The 12,511-nt window shown below is 45.7% G+C and overlaps 1 protein-coding gene across 5 annotated transcripts in view; it reads left to right on the forward strand.

The window, feature by feature from the left end:
- Window positions 1-12,511, forward strand: part of sdk2b (sidekick cell adhesion molecule 2b) — a 306,191-nt gene that overhangs the window by 291,266 nt on the left and 2,414 nt on the right. For 2 of the 5 annotated variants that reach the window (XM_086139455.1, XM_086139456.1), the window contains exons 44-46: window positions 5,560-5,689; window positions 7,995-8,069; window positions 12,310-12,366. In XM_086139455.1, coding sequence (XP_085995581.1) covers window positions 5,560-5,689; window positions 7,995-8,069; window positions 12,310-12,366 — 262 coding nt within the window. The remainder of the gene's footprint in view (window positions 1-5,559; window positions 5,690-7,994; window positions 8,070-12,309; window positions 12,367-12,511) is intronic. The other 3 variants (XM_086139458.1, XM_086139459.1, XM_086139457.1) reach the window with 2 other exon arrangements.

The following is a 12,511-nucleotide window of genomic DNA, read 5'->3' on the forward strand; positions in this document are numbered from 1 at the left end:
GTTGGACTTGCTGATGCAACATGTTGTCCGCCCGGCTGTGTTTGGATCCGCCCGATCAATTTTAAAATCGATCGGCGTTCGAGTGACGTGATGAGACAATCGCCCGCAGATCCCATTGCGGCGGCGGTGTGGAACCGGCGGTGAACGCTCCGGCCCTTGACGAGAAAGGAGAGAAGCGACGCCGTGTAGATTAGCACGGTTTTAAACACTCTTGAGTGACAAAGCTCTTGAACGCCCCGGACATGTTAATGAGTCCCCAAAGGCTACCCCGGCCGAGAGGAGAGCCCGGTAATGAGTAGCGACCGCGGGCAGATTTGATTTCACCCCCCGCCTCCACCCCCACACCCGGTTCTCGTTTCTTTCTCGATGTACCGCCGACTTAATTCTCTTTTTTTTTTTTTTTTTTTTTTGTCCTGCGAGAGGATTAAGTGGAGTCCTCGGCGGCGGAGCCGTGGCGCCGATAAATAATTTACACCTTACTGAGGGAGTCAAGGGGAGGAGGTGAAAGTGGGCTGAGCCTCCTCGACATTTCTTCAAAACAGCCCGTTTATCATAACATCCCCGCGTGGCTTCTCAACGGTGTCGCTTTTTTTTTTCCTTCTTTTGTTTGACTGCTTTGTCGGCCCGCCGTGCCGCAGGGCGACCGCCGCCACCGCCAGATACAAGAAGTGCAAATCGGCAAAGGTTAGGATGAAGAGTCTTCCCGGGAGGAGGCGCATCTTAAGTTTTCAGCCTTCGTGACGGGAAAAGAAAAAAAATGATGTCACGGCATCGAAGTCAGAGACGGCTGTTCCCATCCAGCGCAAAGAGCGACAAAATGACTCTTAAATGACAACGCAACCGCAGAAAATACTCAAATCCGGCCCAAATACAGAATCGTAACGTAATTACCGAACATCAGCGTGTTTTCTTTTTAATTTATGACTTTATCAATTATGCCATTAGCCCGCTCGTATCCGCAAGCTGATGTACATTAATACATGTCAGGCCATCGGGATTAATCCTGGCTTGTTTGGCCGGTGAATTTAATCTAATTTAATTTATGCAGCGCCTTTGAATCCATATTGTTTTGAAATTAGCGGGCTATTATTCTTCTTCCTCTTATTTTGCGCCCACTATTATTCATTCATTCTTTATCTACATCGCTTATCCTGCAGTCAGGGCTACACTGGGGGGGCAAAAGCCTGTCCCGGCTCATTTATACATTATATCACGTGTCAAACTAAAGGCCCGCGGGCCAAATGAGGCCCGCCACGTCATTTTATGTGGCCTGCGAGAGGGTCTGATTGTCTTTAAATAAATAAGTCAAACGCGTTCATAACTCAATTCATCCTTATCGTGCATCCCGCCATTAGATTGCAGTGTATCCACTTAAATGCAATTTTCAACAAGTAGAACCAGAGAAATACAAATGATCCCTAAATGTCCAGGAGGAGTAAAGTTGATGCAGATGGAAGGCTGTTTCAAGAAAGTTACATGACATTAGGTTACATTTAGTTACATTTATACTGTTACATGTGGCCGTTTGAGGGCAACAGTTATACTGATGTGGCCCTCTGTGAAAATAATAAGAATAAGAACAACTTTATTTATCCCGAAGGAAATTGTTGTGCCAGAGTTTCAAGTAAAACATAACAATGTTTTGACTTTGTTTTGAGGTAATCAAAAATGAGTTTGACACACCTGCATTATATCGAGACAAACAAACATTCACTCCCTCATTCTTTCACATATCGAGACGCAGAACGATTCACAGGTCATATGAAGACAAAAAAAAAATGAATCACAAGTCATATAGAGACATACAACCATTCACCCTCTCATTCTTACGTCTTATGGAGAAAACAACCATTCACTCTGTCATTCACACATTATATCAAACAAAAATTCACTCCCTCATTCACACTTCATATAGAGGCATTTAACAGCTCACCCTCTCATTCACATATCAGATCGATCCATAAAACCATTCACAAAGACGAATAAAATCAAATTCAACTTTATTGTGAATTCTGCCATATGTTTACACAGACGGAGCTTTGAGATAGCGTTACTCTAAGACCCATGGTGCAAAAGTACAAAAAAATTATAACTAATTTGTCACAGAGAACACCAAAAAATGACAAGTTATGCTAAGTTGAATATTCTAGGATTTGATTTTTAAAGTGACAGGAGTGCTTAGGTGTAGTTGCAAATAGACTGATTGCAGATGCATATAAAAATTCACTTTTTTGTTTACAATTCAGAGACATACAACTATTCACAAGTCATATAGAAAAAAAAACACGTAACATGGATATACGTAACCATTCACACACTCAATTGCACATCATAAAGAGACATACTACTATTCACAAGTCATATAAACACAATAATTATTCACAATTTTTTGAATTTAATCGTTTTTCCCCCAAGACGCCGTCAACAAAAACAGAGGTCGATACAACTGGAGGCTCACCTGTGAGCGTAAGTTCTTCCCTTCCTATTTTTCCTCCGGCTTCGGCTCCAGACGGAGACACTTTTCCCTTTCTTCATCTACCTCCGTGAAAATAGGTTTTATAAAGGGGTGCATGGATGAGTGGTGAACCTACAGGCATGATAGCGATGAACGTCAACACGAAAGGATGAAAACGTTGAAAGAAAGACAGAGTTCACGGCCGCGCTTGAAAGAGATTGTGAAAGAACTCGAACGCATCCCAGAATCCTTTGCAAAAAAAGGTCCCCGTTTCTATTCGACCTTTTGTCTCTGACACCCAGGATGTCGGGGAGGAACATCTCCTCTTTTTGTGCACGTATCTTTTTTTTTTTTTGAAATGGTGACAGTGAAAAATCAACCTCATGGTGAATTCTTTATATTCCCTTTAAAACGCCTACTATTGGATATGCGCCTCCCTGCCGGTCTGTGCAGGCGTAGCAGCCTGTATACAGGCATGCTACCTGCTAGTTAAGGCTACCTCGTCATAAGTTACCGAACCACAAGTGAACCCAATTTGGCCCCAATGGTGGGTCAAGATTTTTTTGTGATGTTTCTTGCTGCAGTCAGCTGAGGGTACTACACCTGTACCTGCAGTACTCCACAGGTATCTGCATTACTACACCTAAACCTGCAGTACTCCACATGTACCTGCAATACTACACCTGTACCTGCGGTACTCCACATGTACCTGTAGTACAATAACTGTACCTGCTGAAGCTTCCTTTGCCTACAGTACCCCGTCTGTACCTGCAGCAGTCCGCCAGTACCTGTAGTACTTCACCTGTACCTGCAGTACCCCATCTGTACCTGCAGTACCCCTGCCTCTCCCTGCTGTACCCCTTCTTTATCTATAGCACCCTGCTGAGCAGTACTCTGCCTGTTCCTGCAGTAGTCCGCCTGTACCTGTAGTACCCCTTCTGTACCTATAGCACTCTGCTGTGCAGTACTCTGCCTGTTCCTGCAGTACACTGTCTGGACCAGCAGTACCCCTTCTGTACCCATAATACCCTGCCATACAGTACTCTGCCTGTACCAGAAGTACCCCTTCTGTACCTATAGTACTCTGCCGTATAGTACTCTGCCAAGTGGTACTCTGACTGTGCCTGCAGTACCTCTTCAGTACCTATAGTACTCTGCTGTGCAGTACTCTCTGCTCATCTCTGACATCACAATCGACACAAGATGATCGTAACCCGGTTGTAATTAGCACTTACGATAATCATATTTTGACGCAATATCATGTTGTTTGCAGTCTATTTGTCTTCCTCTTCATGGAGATTCACGCTTGCATGTTTTAAAGTTGTATAAAGTGAGTCTACACAGCCCCGACATGCTTAATGAAATCGGCACTAAAAGCGCACAAACCCAAAGGAGCTAGCAATTAGCCAAACCATAGCGCATTGTATACGAGTGGCTTTTTAATGTTTCATGCCTCCGCTCAATCGAAGTGAATTAAGCCTAATCTGGTTTAATATAATTCATCGGGTTTAATTTAATTACCTCCAGCTTTGTGATTTCCCCGCGGAGTTTTCCATTTTGTCCGCGCCAAACTCAATATGCCACCGCGGCGTGAGCAGCTGGAGTTTACCCACATCATTTCTGAAATGCTTTCAATGTGTATTTATTTGGAAAATACCCGCGCTAATGCAATTTTTTTTTTCCACGGGCGTGGCGGTCGGGGCGTGAGCGGCGGGCCAAAAGCAGTGCCTGGAAAAGTCAACAGGGCTCGGTCTGTCCCGGCCGTCGTAGCCAAAACCGACCGATCGGCGGAAACAGACGGGCGTTTGTTCAGCAGGACTGGAGACTCCGGGAGCCTCCGAGGAACCACTTACATTTACTGACCTTGGAAAAGACGGCGCGGGGGAGGGGAGTCATTCCAGGAAAGATCGGCTGTAGGCGAACGGTCCCATGAGTGTCCCATGATGCTTATCTAGCTGTGCACCCACGCAAACACACACACACACACGCACAGACACACACAGACACACACACACACTCTTATGTCAGGATTATTAGCAGTAATGTAAAAGTCTTCCTGTTTGTCGCTGACCTTTATCGTACCAATGTGGCAACATTGATAAGGATGAAGCCTGGATGGGTGTAAAAAAAACATGTAAAAAAAAAAAGTTAATTGATTAGAAATTGATCAATAAATGATGTAAAACAATGACAAATAAATGATTTATAAATAAATAACTAAAAGATAATCAATCATTCCAATGGGAACCTCTATCTATCTATCTATCTATCTATCTATCTATCTATCTATCTATCTATCATTTGTTTATTTTTTAATCTATTTATTCATTCTTTTATTCTGTTTTTTTTTTTTTTCAGATTCATTTTGCATTGATTATTTATGGACTTTGAAGGGACTTGGTTAATGTTCCCGTCTAACAGGGAAGGCACTAAGCTTCAGGCAAAGATGTTGCCAGGCCCCCTTTTTTGCCGCGTCACGGTCGTTCACGCGGGGAGTCGCGTCCCGCGTGGCCTCGGGTATTGTTGGAAAACGCTGAGTCGGGCCAGTGGCTGCCGCTCCAGGCAGAGTTTAGTTTCGGAGTGTGCAATCCGGTTATTACACGAAATACAAACACCGGACGCCCGCTGGCATGGGGGGGGGGGGAGCACGTCCAACTGCAACCCCAAAATATTACTGAACACAGAAAAAAAGGGAAAAAAAAAGCATCTATATGACAGCTGTTATTTGTTTCTGCTATTTTCTTCTATTATTTTTTGTTAGTGTTTCGCCGCCCCCCCCCCCCGCCCTCCACCCAGTTTGAGTGTGGAGAAAGCCTCAAGGCTTTACATACCACAAGATTGTTTTTTTTTTTTCTGTATATTAAATCCAACAAACGCATACTTTCTCTCCTTCGGGCTCCGAACCGAAGGAGCGGGGATTTGTGACACCGCAGATATGTTGGCGTCCCTGTCAGGTATTCCGTCGGCTCCCGGTAGATGTCGAAATCCGACGCTCTGGAATGACGATTTTCAGATTTTGTTTCTTTTCAGGATTTCATGGAGGTGATATTCAAATGTTGGAATGATGTATTCCCTCCCTCCCTCCCCCACCCCCGATTCTCCAGGTCGCCGCCCCGACCCAGTCCGGGAAGCCTCCACTACTCCGACGAGGACGTGAGCACCAAGTACAACGACCTGATCCCCGTGGAGAGCAGCAGCCTGACGGAGAAACCATCGGAGGTCTCCGACTCACAGGTGCTCCGTCCGCTTCGTCTTTTGCGTTCCGTGTCGCCCTAAAAGCGGCGTCTGTCACGTCCCGAGACACACATCTCAGATTCGGGGCCGAATTTCTTATATTTATTATTACTTCCTTATGCACCATGAAGTGAGCTTAATCGGGTTTATGACCTAATAATAACAATGTAATAAAGTGTTCCATATAAATAAAATAACACAGTAATAATGATAATAAAAATGCCCAAATTGCAGGGCGTTCCAGACGAGGGAAATAAATCTTTTCATAAATCTTCCGAAAGAATGAGCTGCGGAATTCGGTCCTCTCCCCACCCTTGAATATGCGCCGCCGTTTATTTATAATTTTTTGAAAAGGACGGACAGTTTGCTTTGTTTACATGGAAGAATAGTTACCGTTGGTGAGCCGAACTGAAAGGTTATGAAAAGCGGAACGTTGACGTTGGAGTGATTCAACTTTGGACTTTTCTGGGATACCAGTTGTAGCTCAGTGGATTTTTTTTTTGCTTTGTGATACGAGATCTGAGTCGGGAGCGAGCGGGATGAGCGTTTGACACCGACCTGCAGTCGGACGCATCGCTGGGTAGCCCGGCGAAAATCATGGAAAAAAATGAGGCGTGCGTGTTGTTGACTCGTCCGGGAAGTTTTTGCATCGTATGTGAGAATTTACGGGGATTCGGCGCAGCAGACGGCGGGAACAACAATGGATGAGGCATTGGAAGTCACTCAAAGCCACTGTTTGATCGCTTTAAAAAAAGAGGATCGGTATTAGCGCTGAGCTAGCTTATGTTTAGCAATAAAGTATAGCAAAGTGTGCAAATTACATTTAGCAACACATTGTAGCATTAAGTGTGTAGCCAGTAAGTTACGTTAAGCGATAGAGCACAAAATGAAAAACTCCTCATCCCCCCTCCACTGCCGCCGGCAACTTCACCGATCTTCATGATAAATGCATTTAATAAAACCAGTTTCTTTACATTCTCTTTTATTATGTTTTATTGTTTTTTCGTCGTTATTTGGTATTTCAAAAAGTCAATTTCTTAGACTAAAAACACATAACCAGACCGCAGGTTTGAACGGGTTAATAGCGTTTTGCTTCATTTTAATGGGGAAATTTGATATATTAGCAAATTTGAGCTCAGTCACAGAATCAGTTCAACTCATAAGCCAACTGTACTTACTGTACTTTTTTATCGCAGTATTTTATCGCAGTATTTTATCGCGGTGCTGAGATGGGTAGGACGCGAGCCGTTAGCAACTTAAGCTAACATTAGCATTTTCTTCATGGCGTGCCCCGCCTGTGCCGGCCTGCGCTGGCGCCGGATCGGCCGCCTATCGCCGCGGCGATCTGGGTGCGAGATACAAAGCTGCACGTGTGCCTCACCGCACACTGAGGTTTTAAAATTCAGTCTGTGTGTATGTGTGTCTTTCTCTATGTGCATTTCCTCTGCGTCCGCTAGCTACACACACACACTCCTGTGTTGTTTGTTTAGTATAGTCTGTCTATGTGTTTGTGTGTGTGTGTGTGTGTGTGTCTGTTTTTTGTTTGCGTCACCTCCTCCTCAACCCCCCCCCGCTCTCAGATCCAAAAACAGATCCAGGGTCTGGTTTTGATCCGAGTCAAATAAGATGGGGGAGGGAGGGCAAGGAAATGGGCGATCCTGTATTTCCCTTTGTTTCAGCCATCCATCAGTGTTCTCTTTCATCCAGGGATTCTTTACTTTAGCCTTTCGCCATTTTTTTTTTTTTTGATTTGTTTTGAAAAACATCCCCGGCCAGAGATCCGTCCTCACCGTAAACACCGTCTCCGTTCCCCTGGGTTCAAAACCATTTCAACATTTTGCCGTCCCTGTGCATTGTCGAGCGTGGCGCGCCCCCCCCCACCCCACCCCACGCCGGAGGCGCCGTTCCGATGCCACGCCGCTACTTCATACCGCCTCCTTTAGCTTTGATGGGCTGAAGGTGAAAAACACAAAATGCGGCCTGTTACCCAGAGCGCTCCGCTGACAAACGCATTATAAAGGTGCGCCGTATCAGCGGCCGGCGCCGTGTTTTTAAGGAAAATAAATAAAACCCGGGATGCTCCTTTGAAGTGTTATTGCGTAGATAGCTCTGAGACGCTGCGCTGCCCGTCCCCCCTCCACCGCTAATCCCCGGCGGCAGGGGCAAGATGACTTTTTGTGCCTCTCCTCAGGAGAGGATTTTGGGGGGGGGAAGAGTAACACGGGGGCGCCGTCGCCACGGCGCTCTGCGCTCCGGCAGAGAGGCCGAGAAACTTTTCTTCTTGCCTTTTCATTGTCGTTCGCAGATCGAACTTACGAGAAGGCAGACAGACGATTTGATCTCTGAGCCGGGGGTCGTAGACGGAGCTCCCTGGCCGAGGGTGAGGGAACTACGTGCGTCTATCTTGCGTCCCGGGTTCGATTCCAGCAGGAGGGCCTTCCTGTGTGGAGCCCACGTGTTCTCCACGCGTCCGCGTGGGGTTTTTCCTGCAGTCCGCAAACATGCAGGACGATGCCAAGATGTGTGATTGAGAGGGTGAATGGTTCTATGTCTATACCAAGTGTTAACAAATATGTGAATGGTTGTATTTCTCCATATGATGTGTGATTTTTTTTTTGTTTTATTTTATTATATTTCATTTATCCCTGGTGGGAAATTCCGGTTTACATTCAACCCATCATGGATGAACCATGAGCAGTTGGCAGCCATCTAGCGGCGCCAGGAGGGCACTTAGGGGTTCAGTTTCTTGCTCAACAAAACTCCGACACACTCGGAGGATCCGCGAACCAGAAATGTTCGGTTTCATGGCCGCCCCTGGAATGTGAATGGTTGTATGTTTACACGCCGTGTGAACGAGAGAATGAACGGTGTTGTCTCTACATAAATGAGATGAACGAGAGGGTGAATGTTCGTGCATCTGTTATTCTCGAGTGCCTCTTTATGACTCAGGAATGAGAGGGTGAATAGTTGCATGTCTCTATATGTGGCCCTGTGATCGCCTAGCAACCGGTCCAGGGTGAACTTTGCCTCTCACCCAATCACAGCTGTGATTTGTTCCAGCAGCCCTGAGAGAAGGATAAAATTAAAATGGAGAATGAACGGATGAACAAATGAATGAATGAATGAAATCCACCGCCGTTAAGTTTTTTGGACTCCTTTGTGCCAAGGTGCTTTTTTTCTTTTTTATTTTTCCACTGACTCCATCGCAAGTGGTGATGTCACCGCTGTAAATAAAAGAAGAGTGTGTAATCACCCCTACACACACACACACACACACACACACACACAAAAGAGCAGGGAAGCCTAATGAATGCACATGGTCACCATCATTCCAGTCTGCCAGTCTGGGACAAGACTAATTCCCGAAAAACGTCAGATCCCTTTGATTCTAATTGTTCTGATGAAGCGACGGCAACGTCCAGGGATGAAAGAATGGCCGTGGACTTTGATTCAGGGACGAGGTTTCCATATCATGCCCGGGACCCGTTGTTGTCTGAGCACTGCAAACACGCACAAAAATACATTTACCCCGCAAGTCCGCGGTGACTTTATAACCCCCCTCCTCCAGACCTACATACGCTGTTTTTTTCTGGAGACCCCCTGCCGTTTGCTCTTCATCAATTGGAGTGAAATGGACAACCAAACCCCCCACCACCACCTTCACCCCTTCATTTTAATAATCCATAACTGGAGGACAAAGGACTGACCCGCTGTGCCGCAAAGAGGGTGGGGGTAGTGGGGATTTGGGGCAGTGCAGGAAGCCAGAAGTTTGTTGCTCCAAATTTATGTTTGTGATATATCACAGTGGAGTATGTTATTCAGAGGTTCTGTGCCGATCTGATTTGTGTAGATTTAAAAAAAAAAAAAAAAAAGTAAAAATCTGTGCTGTTCTGTCAAAAATGTTCGGCGACCACGGGTTGGGACAAAATGGCGCAATGAGTTTGAGGTCTGTCACTGGCTGTTCCTTCCGGCCTGGCTTGCTAGGCTACATGGGCTAAAAGCCCTGCCCACCGGTTAGCAGTGAGACTGACGGTTCCTAGCTCCAAACAGCAGCGATGTGTTCGAGGATCATCTTTGAAAAGCCCGCACTCATCAGCCGCTTTAACCGTAGCTTGCTAAGCTAAACGGGCTAAAAACCCTACTAGCTGGTTAGCCATTAAGCGACTCTTACTCAGCTCCAAGCACCGGTGATGTGTTTGAGGACTGTGATTGAAAAGCAGGCTGTCTACGGCTATCTCTTCAACTTTAGCTTGCTAAGATAAATGACCTAAAAACTCTGTCTCCTAGTTAGCAGCAAGGCTCACTGTTCTTAGTTCTGAACCAGAGCGACGTGTTTGAGGACTTGCTCTGAAAAACCACCCGCCTGTTCCTTCAACCGTGGCTTTAAACTTTGTCTGACGGTTAGCGGTGAGACTAACAGTTCTCAGCTTTAATGCTTTCAAGGATTGTCTATGAAAACCAGCCAACTGTAGCTTGCTAAGCTAAACAGGCTAAAGGCTCTTCCTTCCGGTTAGCAGTGAGGCTAACAGGTCTCAGCTCAGTACCAAAACATGGTGTTTGAGGGCCCTCAGCAGCTGTCCATTCAACCATTGCTTGCTAGGCTAAACTGTCTACAAGCTCTGCTTGCTGGTTAGCCATGAGGCTAACAGTTCCAAACAGCAGTGACGCGTTCGAGGACTGTCTTTAAAAGAAACCCGTCGTCATTGGCTGTTCCGTCAACCGTAGCTTCTTAGGTTAAATTTACTAAAAGCTCCATCCTGCTGGTTAGCAATGAGGCTAACAGTTCCCAGCTCCAAACAGTAGCGATGGAGGTGCCGTAGTTTCCTGTTTTCAGTTAATTCACATTGACGGAGATAGTTTCCCTCCGCCGAAATTTATTTTCTTGGCTCCTCTCCGATAAAAATAGATCGGGACTTTCGCCGAGAGCTGTCCCGTTCTACGGATCATCTGTTTCCCCCTCCCCTTCTATTGTTTTCCAAGTTTTCTGCGGCTGTAAACACACCGAGCGGAGACTGTTTGCAACGCTAATCGCAAAATAAACCACTGGCGGGAGGTTTCCTCAGCTAATTGGACGGATTCCTCCAAATCTCTCGCTCTTTCCGCCTAATTTAACATCGTCGCGATCAAAACGTTTATTAACCGAAGGCGCCTGCTTCGCACGTACCCACTCGTGAACACGCCGGCGTCCTCCTCGAGGTGTTTTTTTTTTTTTTTTCTTTCTGCATCTCACACCCCGAAAATAAATAAATGAATAAATAAACATCGCCTTTCACAGCATTTCCGCGCCAGTAATTAGCTCATAATGAGTTTAAATAAGGAGCTGTTTTTCGTGGGCGCTGCCGCCGCAGATTTCAAGCATCTTCCTCCCGGGCCAGATCCTTCAGACTGGCGAAACACCAACAGTTGAAAAAAGAAAAAAAGAGGCCAAGAGCGGGGTAATACACACCTAAATGCAATCTGGAGGACGACAACACACACACATCTCGACGCGTCGTTAATTCTTCGGGAGCGAAGTAACGGCACTCAGTGTTATCGGAGTGGGTGTGTGAGCGTGTGTGTTGATTCCCCCCCTATTTTTCAAGTGTTCACAACTGGATCTGAGCATTTTAAATGGACACCGGCGTGCGTCGTGATGAGCGCCGCGCTCTGATTGGACGCGACGGGCGGGCCGGGGAGCGGGGTGGCTTTTCTTTTTTTTTCTGTGTAATTCAACACAATCCAAGTTTGGACGTCTGCTAACGAGAAAAGGGGGGCAGGGGGTCTATAGGGGTCTGCAGACATCTGCGCTACACATGTGTTGCATAAGCTCTAATGCAAGCTTCCCGCTATTGAACACAATAGCCTGACCTGAGGTGAGATGGCGGGCCGGCGTAAATTCTAATTCTGGACGTTTTTCCTTGATTTAGATCGAACCGACTCAAGGGGGAAAAGGAACAAGTAAAAAAATTCAAGAGTCTTTTATTTAAAATATCAGGTGCGCGATGGAGAAGGTCGCTATCAGGGTTAATAATCATGTCTTAAGTAAGTCATTACCATGTTATAATCATCTTCCAACACATTGCTGCGAATCAAATTATTTGTCCGAGAGCGTAATAAATATTTCACATGTTGTTTCACATATTTCACACCTTTTTTTTTTTAACGAATGAATGAATGAACTTCACTTGTACGATGAGCCCGTATTTATTATATTTTTCTCCGATTTGTTGCCATGCTTGTTCTACGTCCTGATTACAAATATAAAATTCATTTTTTTTAAATTAAATCATTTAATTCAACCACGAGTAAATCTTTTTACATACTTTCATCGTATGTTTTTTTCCTTTTATTATTTTTTTCTTTTTTTTTTTTTAACCATTACTCACCCCGCTCTGTTAACTGGATACCAGTCTGACCGTTACGCGACTATTGTGCTACTTGTTTATAACCGAGCTACTACCATGTTATTACCAAAACAGCTCCTTTGTGTTACGCATTTTTATTTTCCCCCACTCTGTCGGCACAAAACGGCAAAGCTCTTCCTGCGCGGGCGTCATGGCGGGGAGGTGGCGGGGGCCCGTTTTTAACCGTGCTGTTTTGGTGATGTTGTGTAAAAAAACAATTGTTCTGTCCACCCATAGGAGGCGCTGGTGTTTTCATATGGGACGGTCGGTCTGCATACACTCCCGCTGCATTTGGTGAGGTTCCTGCGGCTGCCTGCTTTTAATGTTCCCAGCCAGATAGGCGACCGGTTCCTGCCGCTAGCTCCCATCCAAACCCCCTCGTCGTCTTTGACGCGGCGTGTGGAAAAAAAAAAAAAAAAAAGTCCAAAACCGCTCCAAA

This window comes from Fistularia commersonii, chromosome 32 (genome assembly GCF_037954325.1).
Source record: "Fistularia commersonii isolate RoL2024-O1a breed Wild chromosome 32, RoL_Fcom_v1.0, whole genome shotgun sequence".
Taxonomy (NCBI): domain Eukaryota; kingdom Metazoa; phylum Chordata; class Actinopteri; order Syngnathiformes; family Fistulariidae; genus Fistularia; species Fistularia commersonii.